The following is a 21,889-nucleotide window of genomic DNA, read 5'->3' on the forward strand; positions in this document are numbered from 1 at the left end:
TGGATGTCCTCCTCCGCTTATATGCTCAATAAAGCCTGAGCCTCGTCGTCGGTCCATCGGTCGAATTTTTTGTTGAACTCCATTGTTGCAAAGAAAATATTTACTGAACGCAGAACCCACGAAACCCACCTCGCAAAAGACTTGTAAATATGGCGGTGAAAAAAAAAAATGCTGCGAGAGCTCAACCAATCAGAATGTTCAGCGCCCAAGTCCCACCCCCGAAAGTTCGCGAACTTTTCAAAAGTACCACCTCGCAAGCAGGGCCGTTTGGAGGGGGAAATATTTACCCGGAACTTCATTTAGACCCTGGTTCCTGCGGTCGAAACACACCGAGTTCCCCCCCAAAGTTCCTGGTTCCGGGGTAAAGTTCCTGCGGTGGAAACGCAGCTTATATTGCCAAAAGTTTTGGGATGTCTGCCTTTACATGCACATGAACTTTAATCACATCCCATTCTTAATTCGTAGGGTTTAATATGGAGTTGCCCCACCTTTGCAGCTATAACAGCTTCAACTCTTCTGGGAAGGCACATTTGTGAGGTCAGGCACTGATGTTGAATGAGGAGGCCTCGCTCAGTCTTCACTCTAAAACATCCCAAAGGTGTTCTTTCGGGTTGAGGTCAGGACTCAGTCAAGTTCCTCCACACCAAACTCGCTCATTCATGTCTTTATGCACTGCTGCGCAGTCATGTTGGAGCTGAAAAACAACCCCACACCATAATCCCCCCCCCCTCCACCAAACTTCACACTTGGTACAATGCAGTCAGGCAAGTACCGTTCTCCTTGCAACCGACAAACCTAGACTCGTCTCCACTGCTCTTGAGTCCAATGGCGGCATGCTTTACACCTGTAACGTACTGCTCTGAGACAGAAGGTAGAAGATCCAAATGCAGCATTATTAAAGGGTAATCCACACTCGTAGTCATCAAACAGGCAAGAGGTCATAACATGTAATCAGTCCAATAAGGCAAACAAGACAAGAGAGACAGGCAAACAGGTAATCCACGGAACAGGCACGAAATCCAAAACCAAGGGACATGAAACCAGGGAGAATGCTCAGAAATGCAGTATAGACAAAAAAAAAAGACTTCGCAGTGAATTACATAGTGAACATGGTATATATAGGCAGAGGTAATGAGGTAATGAGACACAGGTGTAAACAGTGAGTGCTAATGAGTCCGGGCAAAGGATTATGGGTAATGTAGTATTTTAATTGAATGACAGTCCGGGTTGGAGTGCCCTCTGGTGGTGATCACGGGCACTCACACTGGTGAATTGTGACAACAGCACTGCATCCGACGCTTTGCATTGGATGGGCTTGGTTTACACCTATCACCATTTCTAGCCACTTTTTTTTTACCTTTATTTGTCCAGGATAATTTCTTTCACAGGAGTGTCCTGGCCAAGAATGGGCAGCAATTACAATCACAAATTAACAAGACAAAACTAAAAAAATTTAAAACACTTAAAACCATTGTACATCATTGAGTCTTCTTCAAGTGACCAAATAATAGATTTAAAATGTTCCATAGACACCGGAGTTTGTAATTTCAATTTCATTTGGAGTAGATTCCAATCAGACGGTGCTGCATACGCAAAAGCCCTTTTTCCTAGTTCAGTTCTAACAAACGGAACAGAAAGAGTATAACAATTTTGAGACCGAAGGGAACAATCTGATATAAATCTTAAAGCACTACACTCTAAAAAAAAAGGTTCTATATGGCACCAAAAATGGTTCTTGGCTCGGGGGAAACCTTTTTTAGTGCTATATAGCACCAATTTTGGTGCTTCAGTGGTTCTTCAGCGGTTCTTCAGAGGTGCTATATAGCACCTTAGTCAAAGAACCTCTGAAGAACCGCTGAAGAACCATTGAAGCACCAAAATCATTGCTATATAGCACTAAAAAAGGTTCCCCTATGATTACGAGCCAAGAACCATTTTTGGTGCCATATAGAAATTTTTTTTTTTAGAGTGTATGATAAACGGCATCCAAGGAAAAGAGAAGATGAGAAGAAGCAAACTGGCACACCACATCACCGTAATCAAGTACAGGGAAAAAAAGTAGCAGAAACTAACCTCTTTCTTACATTAAATTAAAAACAAAACTTGTTTCTGTAATAAAACCTAAGCTTTATCTTTCATTTTTTCTTTAACTTAGTTATGTGAGAGCCAAAAGATAATGTATAATCAACAATGATGCCAAGATATTTATACTCTTTCACCAACTCAATCACATTGCCTTGTGAAGTCTGGAGAGGAATAAGATTATCTACTACCTTTCTCGAGCTTGAAAATAACATGAGCTTGGTTTTATCAGCATTTAAAACAAGTTTTAGTGTATGAAGCCGTGACTGAATCACAAAAGCCATTTGAAGCTTAAGCAAGGCTTGCTGTTTAGAGGGTGCACCACAATACATGACAGTGTCATCTACATAAAAGTGAAAATGTAGGCCTACTTCCTGAATACCACAATCAAGACTATTTATGTAGATAGTAAATAAAAGAGACCCCAACACAGATCCTTGGGGAACACCTTTAACAATCTCCAATTGAAGTCCTGAATGTTTACCTTCAGCCTGAACACATTGAGTTCTTCCACTTAAATAATTCTTAAACCAGAAAATAACATTGGTCTATGGGACCATAGACAGGCTAGGCCAGGGGAACTCATATCAATGTTAAAAAACCTCATAAAGTGAAATGTACATGTCATGGAACCTTTAATTTACAGGAAGAGAGCAGGTTGCACATACACATCTTTTTGTAACCTTTACTTTTTGTAACCTTCAATTTTTGCAACCTTCACTTCACATTTTACTTTCACTGTAACTGAAAATACAGGGGGAAATGTCAGAATGATGACGATCCTTTAAATAACCAGATGTTTGCTGGTTTTAACCACAGACAAGACCACACAGGGAAGTGACCGGCTATATTGACGTCCCTCCACTGAATCTCTATGATATTGTCACAGCAGAGGGAGCTGTTTCTTTCCAGCGGGATTCATAAAGCAGCAGAGAGGCAGACGGGCAGTAGCCTACACGCTTCTGAAAAGACAAACTTATTTTACATCCAACACCCAGTTTAGCCTACATCTGATCATGTGTGTTTGAACTTCTATGATACACTTGTGGGGGTACAACGAACTTCAATTAGTTTACTGTATGTTTTGTTTACCGATATTTGAGCTTCAACAGCATAATACAAAGTGAGAAAAGGACTGACTTTGATTTTTCCTTCTCTTTGTCTGATCACTCCAGTCACCATGTGTTTTTAGACCGCCTATCATTCACAACCTATATTTCTCCTTAAAGGGGTTTCACTTTTAGCATTGCTACAACACAGTTGTATAGTTTTGCGCGTGTGTGTGTGTCTGTGTGTGTTTGTGATATTTCAGGACACAAATTTGTATAATGACACGGGTATTACACTGGTATTACAATGTAGACATGAAATATGAGGACATGAAATATGTCCTCATGTTTAGAATAGCTTTAAAATCATACTAAACTATGTTTTATTAAAAATGTAAAAATGCAGAATGTTTCCTGTGATGGGTAGGTTTAGGGGTAGGGTAAGGGGATAGAATATAGAGTTTGTACAGTATAAAAACCATTACGTGTGTGTGTGTGTGTGTGTGTGTGTGTGTGTGTGTGTGTGTGTGTGTGTGTGTGTGTGTGTGTGTGTGTGTGTGTGTGTGTGTGTGTGTGTGTGTGTGTGTGTGTGTGTGTGTGTGTGTGTGTGTGTGTGTGTGTGTGTGTGTGTGTGTGTGTGTGTGTGTGTGTGTGTGTGTGTATAAACAGATAAATGAAATAATTGTACATTTTGTATATTTACACAGGACTTGTGTGGTCATAAAATTAATTAGAAAGCACACAAACATTCTGTGTTCACTGCAATTTTACTCATTAACCAGGGTCAATTGAAATGAAATTGAATCCTGTTTGGTTCTTTCTAGTGGATTTGGTTCTTAGATAGAAGTGTGATCTGACCGGACTTCTCCTCTCTGTACTCTCATTACTTCATATTCTACACAATTTTTTTCAGTCTGCTTGCTTTCGCCCTGTTTTTCCTCTGTCTCTCATTAGTACTGTATGAAGAAAGGAAAAGATGGAGTTCTGTCACTCTAAACATACTCACAGACATCTCTCTCCTCCGTGCCATCCTTCATGCCCTCTCTCACTTGTTCTCTCTCCACCCCCCCAACCCCTCCTGAGTGCTTCATAATCCCACTCTGACCTGAATAAAACCACATGCACTGTTACCAGGATGAAGGGTGTGTGTGTGTGTGTGTGTGTTTACACATTTTTATGTATTGTTCACAGTGAACATGTATATTTTTGTTTCTGAAAAGTTAATCATGTCACATTGTTTCTTCACATAAACATTTTTGTGTGTGTAACTTCTCTTAAAAATTAATAAGTAATTTACACAGTTCAGTTTTTTCCCTCATCTATCTATCTATCTATCTATCTATCTATCTATCTATCTATCTATCTATCTATCTATCTATCTATCTATCTATCTATCTATCTATCTATCTATCTATCTATCTATCTATCTATCTATCTATCTATCTATCTATCTATCTATCTATCTATCTATCTATCTATCTATCTATCTATCTATCTATCTATCTATCTATCTATCTATCTATCTATCTATCTATCTATCTATCTATCTATCTGTCTGTCTGTCTGTCTGTCTGTCTGTCTGTCTGTCTGTCTGTCTGTCTGTCTGTCTGTCTGTTATCTTTCTCTATCAACTCTCTTTTCCTCTCACCCTCCCCCTGTTTCTCCAGATATTAATCTCTCTCTGTGACAGATTGTTTGTAGTTCATACAAGACGACAAAAGGAGAAGCTGCTGAGCTTTCAATTCTAACAAATCACACACACACACACACACACACACACACACACACACACACACACACACACACACACACACACACACACACACACACACACACACACACACACACACACACACACACACACACACACACACACACACACACACACACACACACACACACACACACACACATATGTTGGGTTTTCTTGTTTTATGGGGACTTTCCATAGGCGTAATGGTTTTTATACCGTATACCGTATTTTCTATCCCCCTACACTGCCCCTGCCCCTAAACCTACCCATCACAGGAGACATTCTGCATTTTTACATTTTCAAAAAACATCACTTAGTCTGATTTATAAGATATTTTCCTCATGGGGACCTAAAAATGTCCCCACAAGGATGAGGATTTCGGATATTGCCATCTTTGTGGGGACATTTTGTCCCCATAACGTAGGGATTACCAGTCCACACACACACACACACACACACACACACACACACACACAGTGGCCCCACTTCTGTTCAAAACGTTAACTTTGGGTATGTTGGGCTAAAAAACATTTGTTTTTGTTTTTGTTTTTTTGTGTCATCTGTTTTCCATGAAACTTTACTAAACTTTGTAAAAATACATAATACATAAAAAAAATTAAAATAAAAGTTCCAAAACGGGGTTCCAAATCCAGCAATGACAGAAGAACCATTTTTGGTTTCCCAAAAGAACCTTTCAGTGAGCATTTCTTAAAATAACCGTTTTTCTTATAATGTGGAGAACATTCTGATCATCTAAATAACCTTTTGTGCAGTGGAAAGGTTCAATGGATTTTAAAGATTCTTCATAGAACAATCGATTCCAATACAGAACCCTTTATTTTTAAGAGTGTATGTTTGTACTATAATTCTTTTAAATTACAGCTCATTAGAATTTTTTATACTAATGCAAAGACATTCATACATTTGGGCAGACCACTGTAACTCTAATTATTATAATTTGTGACTAGAAATAAAGATTGATGGAATAATCATAGTGGAGGAGTCATAGCAGAGAGAGCAGGAACTGGAATCAACAGGAGGAGAGGTGTGGAGGAGGGAAAGAGAGAGAGGGAGGTTCAGTAATCCGGTTTAATTGCTTTAGGGTAGTGTTCTGTCGACAGTAAGGAGATTGAGGTGCTCTCTGGGTCATTGGCTAAAATAACCCCACACACCCGGCTACATGGGCGTGGCCACACCACACCATACCACACCATCACAGCAACACGATTACCAGACAACATCATCGCAACAAACTTGTGGACCCCAGATGCCTCCTCCGTGTGGGCCACCTGTGTATCCAACCCCAGGATGTCACAGTAATTCAAGGAGAAATACTGGAAGTATGTGAATCCTTCCACTTTGTGTTTTTAAACCCAAAGTTCTGAACTTTGCAAGGGCAATTCATCTCCTTTCCGTTTAATTGGTTAAAGAGATAGGTCACCCAAAAATGAAAATTCTCTCATCATTTACTCACCTTTAAGTTGTTCCAAACCTGTATGAATTTCTTTTTTTCTGCTGTACACAAAAGAAGATATTTTGAAGTATCAAACTACTCAAACAGCTGATGGACCCCATTGACTTCTATAGTGTGGCAAAAAAAAAAAGAAAAAAAAAAAGGAAGTAATTGGAGTCCATCAACTGTTTGAGTATCCATATTCTTCAAATATGTTCAGCGGGGGAAAAAAGAAATTCATACAGGTTTAGAACAACTTGAGGGTGAGTAAATGATGAGAGAATTTTTATTTTTGAGTGACCTATCCCTTTAAATTACGTGTTTGAATTGCCGGTTCCCTTGCTGATACCAGAAAATCCCCTATAGAGGCATGAATGCATTTTGTGTTTTAATGGTATACTTTGTTTTTATTTTATATTCATAAGTTTTAATCCTTATATAGGATATTTTACTTTACATTTTGTACTGTAACTTGTAAAGTAAGCACTGAATTTGTCATCCTGCTTGTTCTGCGTGAGGGACAGACATAGCCAAATGAATTTAAGTTCTGTGCTGTACAGACCAATTTAAATTTTTTTCCCCCCTTTTTCTCATGTAAATCATTTGTGCTACTAACTAAGTTTCCAGCCATGTTTTATTAATGAGAATAGTACTTCAACTTGCATGATCAATAAGAAACAAAGTTAGACAACTCTTGTTTGAATTCTTGTTAAACAAAGCCACATTTAATTGTGTAGTTAAACTAAGAATAAAATGTGAAACCTTTAGTTCCCATCTGAATGTATTCGGTCAAAGCAATATAACAACAATTGTAAACACCAACATTTTTCAACACAAGGTCACCCAAATAGAAAATATATATCAACATCATGACTATAATGCCATTAAATGAAGTTTAATTAAGTAAGTAACGAGTAACTCAAACTAACATAAAACAACATTACTTGTTATAAGTTAACATAATTTAAAAATACATAAATAACAGCAAGCTAAAAGCACTACACAAGAACTCCTAATGCCTCCCATTACAGACAAACCAACCAAACTTATGAAAAAAAGTAGAAAGAACTCTGTCCCACAAGAAGCTTGTATCTGCAGAGAAACCAAGTGGTTCCCCTCCAATTGTGTGTGTGTGTGTGTGTGTGTGTGTGTGTGTGTGTGTGTGTGTGTGTGTGTGTGTGTGTGTGTGTGTGTGTGTGTGTGTGTGTGTGTGTGTGTGTGTGTGTGTGTGTGTGTGTGTGTGTGTGTGTGTGTGTGTGTGTGTGTGTGTGTGTGTGTGTGTGTGTGTGTGTGTGTGCGTGCGTGAGTGAGTGTGTGATTTAGTGAATAGGGACATGTCCTCAGTGTGTTGTGAAAACTATTTGATTGTATGTGTGTGTATATGTGAGGTAAATGGTTAAAAATAATGACTGATCAGTAGACTTGAGGAGTCCCTTCACTCTCAGCCAATCACAAAGCAGATCTGCATTACAGAGAAACAATCTTCACCTGTTCCAAAATGGGCACCCCATTTCACCTCTGAGATCACATGAATCCTGCTGATTCAGTCCTGTTCATCATCAAAATGTCTCTGGCATTTCAAGCATTAGTTCTGTTTCATTTATTCTTCATGCATCTTCTCCTAATTCGCCCTCCCTCTTGCTTTTTTTTCTTCAGTCGCTCACTTTCTCTTCTACAGCACCTGGAATTTATGATCGAGGCAGTCCACGGTGCTGAAGTTGAGCTTCCAGGCCTGCTGGTCCTTGTAGTCCAGGCAATCTACGGAACTGAAACCCAGCGAAGAGGTGCTGTATCCTTGGGAGGAGAGGGAGGGTGACTGGCTGAGCGAGCCGCCCATGGAGGGCACGGTGAGGGGAGAGAGGGCACCCCCACTCACAGACAGCTGAGTGGTCATGGGAGAGAGGTACGGGCTGCAATCCAATCCACTGAAGTAAGGAGAGGAGCTGTAGCCCTGGCTATAGGTGGAGGGCTGACCGTAGCTCATGGGATAGGGAGCGGGGCGCTGCACGCAGGGCGTGCCGGAGCCACACAATGGATCGGGAAGGGGGGATAGAGAGGTGGGACTCCACACAGAAACGGGTGCTGTGCCTACACTGGCACTAGGGGGCACTGCCTGGATGGGGGCAGCCACCACCGAGGAGCTGGCACCAGGGTCAGAGGTCAGCTCAGGGGGTGGAGAGGACTTCTTTTTGGGGGGACGGGGCTTGGGCTGACCGCTGGTCTGCTGTTGCTGTTGGCGGCATTTAGCGCGGCGGTTCTTAAACCACACCTGAGAGACATAGGTTAAAGATTGAATAAATGTTTGGCTCATTTCTCTATAGGTCAAAAATTATGTTAAATGATGATCTCAATCTGGGTATTAAGACCTGCATTAATAATTCACTGTCAGAGTTTCACTGGTCACTTTCAATACTTGCGACTTAAATGAAAATAGATTCAACTTTAAACACACTGTACATATTTAGTTGCAGTGAGTGTTAGTTAGATGCTGGGATAAATGTATTTTAGTTTATTTGAAGAGCATCGTCTGTTTCTGCTACATCAGACATTAGGACAGGTGTGCTTAGAAAGACGTTATGCAGTTGGAGAGGTGTCAGAAAGATGTTTGACTCAGTTTGAGGAAGACAGACTCACCTGAACTCTGGACTCGGGAAGGTTGATTTTCAGAGCCACCTCTTCTCTCATGAATATGTCTGGGTAGCGTGTTTTGGTGAACAGGGCTTCCAGAATGTCCAGTTGGGTGCGTGTGAAGGTAGTGCGCTCCCGACGCTGCTTCCTCGGAGTGGCTATTTATAAAAACATCGACATCATACAGTAAGAAAACAACTTTAGGTTTTCTAGTTGAAAAAATACATATAAAAGAGAAAATAGAAAACTGTTTTTACATGATAGCATGATCAATGTTGATCGTTTTATGTGAGCTTGTAACAGTCATTAATATGGTTGATGTTGGTGAGAGAAAAGGGAGGGATTTGGACTATCCATTGTCATTATAGATAGATAGATAGATAGATAGATAGATAGATAGATAGATAGATAGATAGATAGATAGATAGATAGATAGATAGATAGATAGATAGATAGATAGATAGATAGATAGATAGATAGATAGATAGATAGATAGATAGATAGATGATAGATAGATAGATAGATTTAAGTGTATTTCATGGTTTTTTAGCTACAATACGTCCAGTCAGTAAGTGACTGAATTCCATCACTAAGGCAGCGCATAAACATCGTTTCTGACGTCAGTATTTTTTTATTAGTGATTTATTGATATTTACATACCGGTATGATTATTTAATCCATTCAGTATTATTTTTATTCTTTACTCAGTACTATTATGATCATTGTTTTTATTTGTAACAAAACGGGCGAATAAAACAGACTAAATATGGCAACATTTTTAATTAGATTAAGCTTTTCATAATGGGCTAAAAGTAGCTAACTTAATAAACATGCAGGAAAAAAACATACAATCACATAAAATTAAAATTTGAAAGAAATGTTTTTTTTTTATCAAATTCTTACTACGAAAAATACGTTCTATGTAGGCTAAATAACCCTCAATATGAATTTTAAATATATATTTCACATCTATTTTTATATAAGTCATTTTTGTTAGAACGGGCACTACGTTTGTTAGGCTACTATACGTGAGCAAGTTCCGTTCAAGTGGATATCAACTAACGTTAGTGAAATTATATTCACTTTGCCTAAATTGTAGGGGGAAAGGGGGACAATGCTTGTCAAACGAAACAGGAACGGTAAGGATAGCCTACCTTTTAGTTTGGTTTTTGACTTCAACGACCACCAAAATTTATAAAAAGTCTGACACAAACATATTATAAATTATTCATGAGAAATAACTGACCTGGGTAGCCGACGGCGGTGTGGAGCAGGTCCATTCCTGAGGCGGACAGTGTTAACCCGTTCACAGCATAATGGGGCTGCTTTATGTAGGACATCATTCTTGGGACGGCCGCGTCTCTCGCACACTCTCTCTATTGCTCTCTCTCCCTCTCCCTCCCTCTCTCTCTCTCTCTCTCTTTTTCTTTTGTGACGCTGTTTTTACGGGTCGGGGGTCGCGTTCTGCCTCTGACGGCCGCGTGTCTGTGCTCGCGCCTGGCGCGTGCGGTGCTCCTTCAGTCTCGCGGCTCCAAACACCTGTAGATGTTTTCCCGGTTCTCAGTGCCTTTAACAAGTTTATACGCTTGCCCGTTTAGCTATGTCATTCATATCGTGCGGCATATCAAAGATGAGATTAGTTGAATGTGAAATCGTAAAAGCAAATAGCTAAACAAAAGTTTTACACTCTTGGTCAGATTTTTGGCTATGTGGCGCGTGTCCCTTGGGCAAGACCGAACAGGCGGGACACTAGGAGAAATAAGAGACCGAGAAGCTAATCAAGGGGCATCTCTCTCTCTCTCTCTCTCTCTCTCTCTCTCTCTCTCTCTCTCTCTCTCTCTCTCTCTCTCTCTCTCTCTCTCTCTCTCTCTCTCTCTCTCCCTCTCTCTCTCTAGCTCTCTCTTCTCTCCAACTTTGACGTGTATCGTAACACGTGCTATGTAGCCTATGACAGTAAAAAAAAATTTAAGTCTGAAAACGATAAATAATAAACTATCGAATTCGAATCTATTGGCTTATAGCATGATCAGAAACCATGGCTCCGGGGGAAAATGCCTTGAAAAATGACACAAAATGTCGCATATATTTTTTTAATCTAACATAGGTTTGTAATAATATTCTCTAGATATAGTAGGCTAATCGGTTTTAGGAACCGTATCAACCATTAATTAATTACATCAGTGTAAGCATTTTACACAAATGTACTATTAGACACATAGGCTATGTTAGAAAATGTGCCCTAACAAATGTAAAAATGCCCCTGAAAACAGAAATAGTTCTTTTATAGCTAATTCTGACACTGCCTTACAAGCAATGTAAATAAATAAAAAAATATAGTATAATAGTATAATATAGGCCTAGGCTATAGTAAAATAATTTACATTCAGTTTACAATTTGCATCATAAAGATTTCGATTTTTTTTGTATTTCGATTTTTTAAAAATAAAAATTATAATTTTGTTTTTCGTTAATTGGCTCTATTTTTTTGCTATCTTTAAACGTTACTGAAATAACGCAACCGTCATTTGAATCTCATACATATTTTCATTCGTTAATCAAATGATTCCATATGAGCTAAATGTTTCTTGTGGACATTTTCTTGTTCAGTCCTCTGTTAACAGTTTACATAGCAACTTGAATAATATAAATAATTTATTTGTATCATAATTTAGTTGTAGGCCTATATCTGTTTATTGATAGCGATTACCTGATTAAAATCCCAAAGGAGTGAAAAGAAGAAAAGCTAAGATATGTATTGATAAATGATAAAAAAAAAATGAAAAAATGAAGAGAGAAGGACGAGTGTTAGGCCTATCTTAACCAGTGACGCTAAAAGAAAAGCTAAACGAAGATAAGACCATTTTGACCAATTGTGACAAAGGAGAGGATCTCGGCTGAATTTGCTGTAATGGAGCTATTTTAAATTTTAAATAGAATGTGTTATAGAATTAACATGGTAGGCTATGTTTTATTTGAAAGGATTGTTTGTTTGAGTGTAAATATGTTAGTGACAGAGAGAGGGAGAGAGGCGAGAGAAAGGCGTCAATTGGCACTCAAGATGAACTGAATGTGATAGGTTGGCTTTAAACAGACGCAGTGCAGACAGGGTTATTTGGCTGTGACTAGATGTCATCCCTACTAAGTACAGCACAAGCTCCACAGTCAAGGGACAAAGGGAAAAGTCTTCAGATTCCCTTACCTTAAACTTGTATTTGTCTTGCCGAAAGATGTGAGTGAACTGCATTCTGAATACAAGAATGAGAGTTACAAAATGTCTGCTCTATTTGGTGACAAAAAGCAGCAGAATATGACTCGCTGACACCGTTGCTTTGGATTCTATCAGCTTGCTTACTATATAACAAATAAATATTTTGTTTTTAGGTAATTTGACAGCTCAGCTCAGCTCAGTCAAGTAGTCAAATCTTAGAAAGAAATTCGAATATCTTTCTTGGTTAGAATCAAGTTTATTTTGTTACACACATACAAACAATATTCCACCTCATACCCCCTCCCACCAATCAATGTATCCAATTTTCTACTCCTTCCCAGCATTACATATATATATATATATATATATATATATATATATATATATATATATATATATATATATATATATATATATATATATATATATATATATATATATATATATATATATATATATATATATATACACAATTATTTTGTTTATATATAAAGGACAAGAGAAAATATTATTCCCAAACAATAATTGTTTATTTACTTGGTTGTCTGTTTATTTATGCAACAAAATAATAATCAGGCTACTAAACCCTTTTTTCTTGTAATTTTTTAATACTTTGCTCAGATAATCGCACCATTCAACATGGTGGTTTTTAGCAGTTGTTGTTTTTTGTGTGTAAGAGCAGTAAAATTATGAAGAGATGATTTGTTGTTCTGTGTCAGTATAGGATGTTTGTATGTTTATGTGTCCAGGATCTGGGCTTTTCCGCTTGCAGAAGGCGAAGTTTTGTGGAGGGTGGTTCAGATGGGGATGGGGAGGGGGGGACCAGTCCGTCCATCTGGCAACAACCAGCTACGCAGGCACAAGAGCAATTATGGAAGTGGACTAAACTCTAATCCGCAGGCGCACACACACACACACACTCACCAGAACACATTAGCACAGGAATACACTGCCGACACAGTGACATTGCAACAAACATTTAATCTGAGTGGAGAGTTAGATAGATGAAATAAACAAAATGTTCCTACGCAAATAGAGGTAAAGGAAAGAAAAATGTGAAGATGGATTGGGGTGAAGAAGAGTGAGTGAGGTGACAGATAGATAGATAGATAGAAAGAAAGAAAGAAAGAAAGAAAGAGAGGGGGGGGCAAGAGAGAAAGAGAGAGAAAGAGAGAGAGGGGTAGTGGGCCGCATCATTGCAGGCACACTGCATCAGTTAATCCAGATTAGGCAGTCTAAAAAGGAGCGGCTTAATCTGCAGGCCAGCCAGTAATACACAGACCGCTGTCAGCACCAATCACTCACACAATTCTAATCCTCAAAGAAACACACACGCTGGACACACACACACACACAAACACAGACGCGCTACAGTGTGTGTTAAGCATGCATATCAAATATTCTCCACAATGAGACAACAGATTCATCAAAACTTTGAATATGCGCTAAATATGTACAAAACAGTGGCTCTTCTTCTGACTACTTTAATCCCTCACAAACCAGTGACTGTAATCACTTCATAATACAGGTATTTAAAACAACTGGTGAACAATTTCTAATGCACACTGTTTCTATGTGAAGATGTTGTGATGAGGCAGTTATTTGCTGATAAGCAAAATATGTCCCATATGTGGACAGACTTTGGGTCACAGTCAGATTAAAAAGGGGTTTAATGTCAGTGGGGCTGTATGCTAAAAAGGGCCCCAATAACCAATTGACAGCTTCTCTGGCCCTCTAGTGGATATTCTGTCTATCTAGAATCAATTCAGTTTAAATAAGTTTTACTAATTTAAACAGAAGTTTAAATTTCTTGTGCAAACACACAATGCCTACATGCACCCAATAAAGGTAGGCTATTAATAATTCATTGTATTGTATCTAAATGTGCAAAATGTAAAGAATTTTTTTTTGTGTGTGCTTTTGACTTCTGCAGTTTACTTGCATCAGATCGTAGGTGTATTTTCCATCCATCATCTTCCGCTTATCCGGGGCCGGGTCGCGGGGGCAACAGTCTAAGCAGAAATGCTCAGACTTCCCTCTCCCTAGCCACTTCCTCCAGCTCTTCCGGGGGAACCCCGAGGCGTTCCCGGGCCAGCCGGGAGACATAGTCCCTCCAGTCTTCCCCGGGGCCTCCTCCCGGTGGGACGTGCCTGGAACACCTCCCTGGGAAGGTGTCCAGGAGGCATCCGAAATAGATGCCCGAGCCACCTCAGCTGGCTCCTCTCTGTGGAGGAGCAACGACTCTACTCTGAGCTCCTCCCGAGTGACCGCAAGCTTCTCACCCTATCTCTAAGGGAGCGCCCAGCCACCCTACAGAGAAAGCTCATTTCGGCCACCTGTATCCGGGATCTTGTCCTTTCGGTCATGACCATAGGTGAGAGTAGGAACGTACAGTGACCGGTAAATCGAGAGCTTTGCCTTACAGCTCAGCTCCTTCTTTACCACGACAGACCGGTAGGCTACATCGACTGCATTACTGCAGAAGCTGCCCCGATCCGTCTGTCAATCTCCCGTTCCATCCTTCCCTCACTCGTGAACAAGACCCCAAGATACCTGAACTCCTCCACTTGAGGCAGGAACTCTCCACCAACCTGAAGTGGGCAATCCACCCTTTTCCGACTGAGAACCATGGCCTCGGACTTGGAGGTGCTGATTCTCATCCCAGCCGCTTCACACTCGGCTGCAAACTGTCCCAGTGCACACTGAAGGTCCTGGTCTAAGGAGGCCAACATGACAACATCATCCGCAAAAAGCAGAGACGAAATCGTTTGGTCCCCAAACCGGACACTCTCCACTATCGGCCAAATTCTCCTCTCCAGTAGCCTACCCTGGCATAGACTTTCCCGGGGAGGCTGAAAAGTGTGATCCCCCGTTGGAACACACTCTCAGGTCCCCCTTCTTGAAAATAGATGTATGTCCCATAATATGCTTTCCATTCATTTGCGTAACAAAACATGAATAGGATCTAAAAATACTAAGGTCTAATTGGTACTAATTGGAAAATACTATATATTTAGTCATGTGAAATCTGCTGATCTTTACATTTAGATGTTAAAAAAAGAAGAAAAAAAGATGGAAAACCTCTGTGACATTGCTTATTTTCATTTGTATAGTTGATTTACTTATATAATTATTTATTTTTATTTTTAAAATTGTTGGCCAAAGTATTTAATTCCATTGTATAATTCATTGTGATGGCTGCCAATTGAAATAACATGTTTACCTGAATTTGTAAATGAAGTAAATTAATTAATGCATGTAATTTCGCCCCCTGTTGGAGGAAACAGACATTTAACTAATAGAATAATAGCAATAGCCTCCCACTGGTTTCAGTTTAATATGCATCTTAAACACAAAGAACAAGAGAAGACATATGAGAAATGAGAACAGCTGGTGTGGAATATTCACGCTAAGTGTATTGGTATCATTGTCGGCGACAGTTGATGTCGACAGCTTCCGTTGGACTCTCTGATTTGTCAGGCGGTTCGAAAAGCACAGATGATTGGTTAAATTTACTCACAGCCCGCCCACATCCGGATGTTATTTTGTCACAAGTGTGATAGTCCAGAGGATTTTATTATTTTATTTCTGTTGTGATCATCTGTAAGATGTTGCCGGATATAAAAGGCTTGTGTCCATTTATGGAAGACAGTTTTAGTCGTTTTCCCTCGCAGAGTAACATATACGGACTATGTCAGGCAGGCGAGCAGGAGTTACTGGCAGCGACTCTGAAGGGGAAAGTGGTGTGCTTCAGATACCAGGACCTGCAGAAGAAGATCAGACCGGTGGCTAGAGAGATTCAGTTCACATATATACCAGGTGACAAGCTGGTCGTTTGCTTCGAAAGTATTTTGTTTTAGCTGTCTAACGCAAAAACGTTTCTTGTTTTGTTAATAAAGTTGATGCAGAAATCGTCTCCATTGACGCCTTCAACAAAACAGCACCTAAAAGAGGACTGGTCGTAGGAATAACCTTCATTAAGGTGTGCTTCCTCATTAACTGGCATAAGTAACTACGTTAGTTTCAAACCAGATGGAAAGTTTTCCTTGCTCACTCCATTCCTTTCTCCATCCATGAGAGCTGACATTTTTTGTTGCATTTTCTGCTTCATGCATGTTATAATGATCTCTTTCCTCTCAGGACTCGGGAGATAAAGCAACTCCTTTCCTTAACATTTACTGTGATTATGAACCAGGGTCAGAGTTTAACCTGGAGTCTATTGCACGTGAGTTTGTCATGTTGGTCAAAAACATCACATCATATGAAATTGGTCCATACTGAATAATCTGAGGGTTTCATCTTGTTGACAGAAAGCTGTCTGAACCTAGAGCTCCAGTTCACTCCCTTCCAGCTCTATCACACTGAGTGAGTGTGTCATTGTGTTGTTCATTTATGTTTCAAAGAAAGCCGTTTTGTATTTAAATAGCAATGTGTTGTGGTCTTTGAAAATCAACAAAGGTTTATCATTAAGAAGTACGTTTGATTTGCAGGGTGCATTGTGGAGATGGATCCAGCGAGACCGTCTTTCTCCTCAGTGGGCATGATCAGCGCATACATCTTTACAAAGAGGTCAGCCCAGCTGAGTTAGAATAAGGCTTTGCTTTCTCTCTCTTACTTTCATGCTAAAAAAGTTAAAAGTTCATCCTCTATGTCTGATTGGTAGAATGCCTCTTTGCACCAGTTTGAGGAACAGCCGGTGGAAAGACTCTTTCCTGAACTGCAGGAGCTGCCAAGCAAGTGAGTGTTTCCTTTTCTGAAGTTCAGGTTTGGATGATGAGATGTGCTCTTATGTGAGTTATAATCAATTAATACTTGGTAATTAATATGTACTTTGTGTGCATTGCAGTGTATTATGGTTAAATGTCTTAAGTATTGATCAAAACCGACGCCTCACTGCTTTTGGATGTCAGAACGGGACTGTGGGACTTTCTGTTGTCAACCAAAAGGAGCCTGGTGAGAAACATACTTGCACAGTTTTTCTCTTCTCTTCTTAAAATGTAATATAGTCTAATAGAAGTTCTGGTTTCTTTGCACATTTCCCTTATTAGAGATTCTCCAGAACTGGCGTGTTCAACATGACAGCCCCATCTCCACTGTGTTACTGTTTCCTTTGAAAGAGCAGCACCAGAACACAGAGACAAACAGTGAGTGATACAGCTCATATGATCAACAGTTATAAAGAGTATGTAAAACATAGATATTATCCTTAGAGAGTATGCTTTTGTCTAACATGTCTAGAGTCTGAGTTTTAAAGCTCACATCCAAAACACTGTGAGTTTAGAATATAGAGTTTGAGAGCTCATATCTTTAAGGGCTTCATACAGAAATCCATACACTGCCATTCAAAAGTTGGTAAGATTTTTTAAATGTTTTTGAATGTATTTTCACATCATTACTTGAGTGTCACATCAGAAATCATTCTGATTTGCTGCTCAAGAAACATTTTTATTATCAATGTTAAAAAAATTGTGCTGCTTAATATTTTTTGTGGAAATGTCAAGGGTTCTTTGATGACAGTTAAAAAAGTTATTATCTGACAGATTTTTATGCAAGGTTTTTAATGCCTGATAAGTTATATGGAGTCTAGACTATTGTTATTAATCTGTCTTTTTTCCCCCACAGGTAGTCAAAGGAAAACATTTAATCTGTTGGTAACCAGTGCGATAGAGATTGCTGTTGTTTACAGGTTAGAGCCTCTTTAGTATGTTGCTTGTTGTGCGCCATGTGTCTGGTTGGGTGTAAGATTGCGTGTGTGTGTTCAGGGATGTAGAGCAGTATGGATTGAGCAGACAGCTGTGTTTGGAAGAAAGCGACCAGTGTGATGCGGTTCTCTGTGCTCTCGTTGTTGATCTGGACTTCGACGGGCAGCATGAATTGCTGCTGGGAACGTATGGACAGGTAGAGTGCTGGATTCAAAATACAGAAATACATGCTAGGGAACAAACATATGCTTAATGAAAGCGCTTATATGGTCATTTGAAATATAAGCAGCTAACCAGTATGCACAATGATGGCCGACCCGGATGTTGTTTGGGATTTTATAGGACCTACTCTGCTACAAATTTCCCCAACCAACAGGAGTTTTGGAGGATAAATTACAGCTGCTGTGGAGACGGAGTTTTAAAAGTCCCCTACTGTCACTGATTTATCTTGACCTGGCAGGAGACGGACTAAGAGAGTTGGCTGTTCTTACCTTAAAAGGCCTGCATATACTTCAGGTGACTATCACTGAGCTGATTTATTATTAGTAGTATCTTGATGTTTTTAGTTAATTAAGCCTCTGTTTTTTTCCTGTCACCCCCCCCCCCCCCCCCCCCCCCCCAACAGCACAGTCTGAGAACTACAGCAGATCTTGTTCTTCACCGATTGTCCACTTTAGTATCAAGACTGCCTGTTTCTTCAAAAGAACAGCCAATCAAAAACCAAGATACTGAAGAGCAGTCCATTTCAATCAGCAATGAAGAGAGAGCTGCAACCACCTAATCTTTTATGTGAATGATATGTATATATTTTTTAAAGTGGTTAAGAAAGAGATACAAATTTAATTCTGTTTGTGTAAGAATCCATGCCATTATCCTTGAAATGAAAATGACTTCTTGTTGGTGACATGTTTGTAGCCATATTTATTCAATCTTACGTCCTAGTGACCACAAGTAGTTGTTGTTGAATTTGGGATGGGACATGATGCGTGTCTTTTTTTTATTGTTTATCATAACCTGGCATAAACACGATTTCATACATTGCTAGTCGATAGGTGTTATTAGAGAGTCAAGGAACATTCACATTTGATCTGTCTTAATTACAGGGGCCTATATACATTTGTGAAAAATCATTAATTTGGTCTATTTTTAATCTGCTAAAATAATTTCTAAACCCAGGCTTTGGTTTCACGGGTTCAAGAAAATGCAAAGCTCATCAGGCAAGTGCTGTTGTGTTTTTGCCATATATCCCCAGTAGAGGGCGGCAGAGTGCCTTAAGTCAGTTAACGCTGCATCAGTGTCGCTGTTCAGTGCATTCAAAAATCCAGAGATCAGGTTTGCCTCACTTATAAAATGTTGCGTAGAAGCCGCATATTACTATAATTCCTTAAATGTGCGTAAGTGTGATACAGAGAACGTTCCACGCCTCTCTTCAGATGTTAAATCTATACATCACACATTCTTGCACAGCTGAATGGTTTCATATCTCCGCCTTATTAATGACGTTGAAACACAAAAGAGTATCAGTCAACGTCCAGGGGCCCGTTCTTCGTACCTCGCTTAATACATCTAAGATGATTTGACAGATCCCAGATCTTTTAATCGTGATAACTGATGTCTGGCTAATTTGGTTCTTCAGACGAATTTGCGGATTGGATTAAAATATCTGGATTAAATGATCTAAGATCACTGCGCGTTCTTGTTTTCCCTGAAGAGGGCAGATGCATCGATACTCGAAACCACGATCAGCAATGCAGCGATTGGCTGGCGTCAAGACAGCAACGTAATGACATCATCTAATTAAAAAAGCCACCTGGCAAAAAAAACTTGACAAATTACACAAAAAACCCCCACGAATTTCTGAACCTTTATAAGGAAACAGCCAAACGACCAAACCAACATAAAAGTTATAATTGATAAATGATAAATGTTTTTTTTTTTTTACATGATTACCAATTATTTATATTCACGATTTTATACAGTATTTGTACATCCTTTACATTTTTATTTCAATGTTGTAATGTAATTCTTAATTCAATTTGAAGCAGATTTGTAACGTGACAGTATTCAAGTTTCTTATGGGTCAAGATCAAATTATCCTCTCTTGCGCTGCATCAAGCCACTCCCATAATATCAGTCATCACTTAAATTAATACACGGCTCAGATTAACTGCACAACATGTGTCTAAACCAATAAAAATAAAATTATATAAAGTAATTATTCCATCCCAAATAAATCGTTCAATCAAGTGTCTGGCTATAGTATTATACACAACATTATACATTCTCATATAGGCCTACATAGGCCTATACAATATAAAATTTTTATATTATTTTTTAAAATTATTATTATTGCTATTATTATTATTACTGGTTCAGTAATGAACTCTTGTATTAAAGTAGCAGTGGCTGGGACAGATTTTAAGTATCACCTCAATATACAATCTAATCCTGTTTACATGAAATAAGCCTGCTCCCGAGCAGGTTTAAGCTCACGGACCTGTTACTATGACAGCAAGTCCAGGATGAGCGTCGAAGAACCAAACAATCCAAGATCATGCCAAATCGTCAACAATCAAATCCGGCTAACTGAGTTAGCGAGGTACGAAGAACGGGCCCCAGATCATTTACTTGAGAATGGCGAGCTGCTAAAATGGCCTAGATTTGTAAATACCTGCAGTATTCCTACTCTCTGCCACAAGGAAAGGGGCCATGTCTGCTTGGTGTAACGTTAGTCGACTCGTCTACGTGATCCGCAGGTATACGCCGTATACCCACTAGGAAAAGTCAATGATTTCCGTATACCCACTTAAATAAGCGCGAGGATACTTAAAAAAAATCGTTTTGTCACAGAACTTTCTCAATTTCATTCATAAATTCACCCCGTCTGTGTTGCGAAGCGACAGGGATCGAAGACACAAGTGAGATCACATTTTGTAAGTTCAGAAAAAGACCCAAATATATCCTATTCATACGCCTATTCGTTATTTTTCTCACATGAATAGGGTAAAAATTTTAACCTTTAGATATCACCATGAAAATTACTGAGTTGATAAAATATCAAGACAAACAAAAATGTATTACAAGTCTTTTTTAAATTGTTAACATGGACAAACGGTGCATAATCTAATTACAGATGTGCTAATTTGCATAAATACCACAACAGATCTAAACATTGGGTACAGCGTTTTAAAACATTCAGGGATTCAGTCAGTCAGTCATGGAGGGGTCTTGACTCTTGAATCTTGAATCAGCCTGAAGGGGTTGTTATTCGCTATAACAACCGCCTCGCTATACATTATCCCGTACTTGAGATGAATGACTTGAATTACATAGCCCACATGGCAGTAATGACTACAACAATCCATGTGTCCATATCTTAAGACAGCTAACAAGTTATTTGCTGCTGCTAGCCGTGTTAGCTATCTAATGAAACTATTCGCTAATCCTAAACATCCTAAACCAGATGTTCCCAATAAATTGTAGTTGATCACCAGGTATGTTTTATTTATGTATATTAATGAATAATCCATGTAGAAAAAACAAAAGGACATTTTTCTTATCTGAGGGACAGCTTAATGACAATTGAGAGTTGACAGTTGAGTGGACCTTGAATTAATGACTGAATGAATCTCTGAATGTTTTAAAACGCTGCACCCAATGTTTAGATCTGTTGTGGTATTTATGCAAATTAGCACATCTGTAATTAGATTATGCACCGTTTGTCCATGTTAACAAACAATTTAAAAAAGACTTGTAATACATTTGTTGTTTGTCTTGATATAAGTAATCAACTCAGTAATTTTCATGGTGATTTCTAAAGGTTATTTTTTTTTACCCTATTCATTTGAGAAAAATAATGCATAGGCGTATGAATAGGATATATTTGGGTCTTTTTCTGAACTTACAAAATGTGATCTCACTGTGTCTTAGGAAACATTTATTTCTATGGCCCTAAGGTACTTCCATACCAAAGGGGACCTTTGCATCATGACTTGAAGTTAAAGGCCTATTTTT

At 39.0% G+C, this 21,889-nt stretch overlaps 2 protein-coding genes across 2 annotated transcripts; one reads left to right on the forward strand and one right to left on the reverse strand.

The window, feature by feature from the left end:
* Window positions 1–7,037: 7,037 nt before the first annotated feature.
* crx (cone-rod homeobox) lies at window positions 7,038–10,715 on the reverse strand. The gene is made up of 3 exons (XM_079814740.1): window positions 10,212–10,715; window positions 8,972–9,123; window positions 7,038–8,606 (listed from the first exon to the last, which is right to left on the reverse strand). The coding sequence occupies exons 1-3, from the start codon at window positions 10,306–10,308 to the stop codon at window positions 8,010–8,012; spliced, it is 846 nt and encodes a 281-aa protein (XP_079670866.1). The 5' UTR covers window positions 10,309–10,715; the 3' UTR covers window positions 7,038–8,009.
* Window positions 10,716–15,446: 4,731 nt separating this feature from the next.
* On the forward strand, window positions 15,447–19,560 carry kptn (kaptin (actin binding protein)). The gene is made up of 12 exons (XM_079813693.1): window positions 15,447–15,992; window positions 16,073–16,155; window positions 16,314–16,398; window positions 16,484–16,538; window positions 16,664–16,742; window positions 16,837–16,910; window positions 17,020–17,126; window positions 17,222–17,317; window positions 17,796–17,859; window positions 17,936–18,071; window positions 18,218–18,391; window positions 18,501–19,560. The coding sequence occupies exons 1-12, from the start codon at window positions 15,782–15,784 to the stop codon at window positions 18,654–18,656; spliced, it is 1,320 nt and encodes a 439-aa protein (XP_079669819.1). The 5' UTR covers window positions 15,447–15,781; the 3' UTR covers window positions 18,657–19,560.
* Window positions 19,561–21,889: the final 2,329 nt, after the last annotated feature.

The sequence above is a fragment of the Gobio gobio genome, assembly GCF_949357685.1.
Source record: "Gobio gobio genome assembly, chromosome: 4".
Classification (NCBI taxonomy): domain Eukaryota; kingdom Metazoa; phylum Chordata; class Actinopteri; order Cypriniformes; family Gobionidae; genus Gobio; species Gobio gobio.

Coding starts and splice junctions, on each gene's coding strand:
- crx (XM_079814740.1), bottom strand. CDS start 10,308: ATGATGTCCTACATAAAGCAGCCCCATTATGCTGTGAACGGGTTAACA. Junction 9,124..10,211: donor CACCGCCGTCGGCTACCCAG/GTCAGTTATTTC, acceptor TTTTATAAATAG/CCACTCCGAGGAAGCAGCGT. Junction 8,607..8,971: donor TTCCCGAGTCCAGAGTTCAG/GTGAGTCTGTCT, acceptor TATGTCTCTCAG/GTGTGGTTTAAGAACCGCCG.
- kptn (XM_079813693.1), top strand. CDS start 15,782: ATGTTGCCGGATATAAAAGGCTTGTGTCCATTTATGGAAGACAGTTTT. Junction 17,127..17,221: donor TGTCAACCAAAAGGAGCCTG/GTGAGAAACATA, acceptor TTCCCTTATTAG/AGATTCTCCAGAACTGGCGT. Junction 18,072..18,217: donor TGCTGGGAACGTATGGACAG/GTAGAGTGCTGG, acceptor GGGATTTTATAG/GACCTACTCTGCTACAAATT.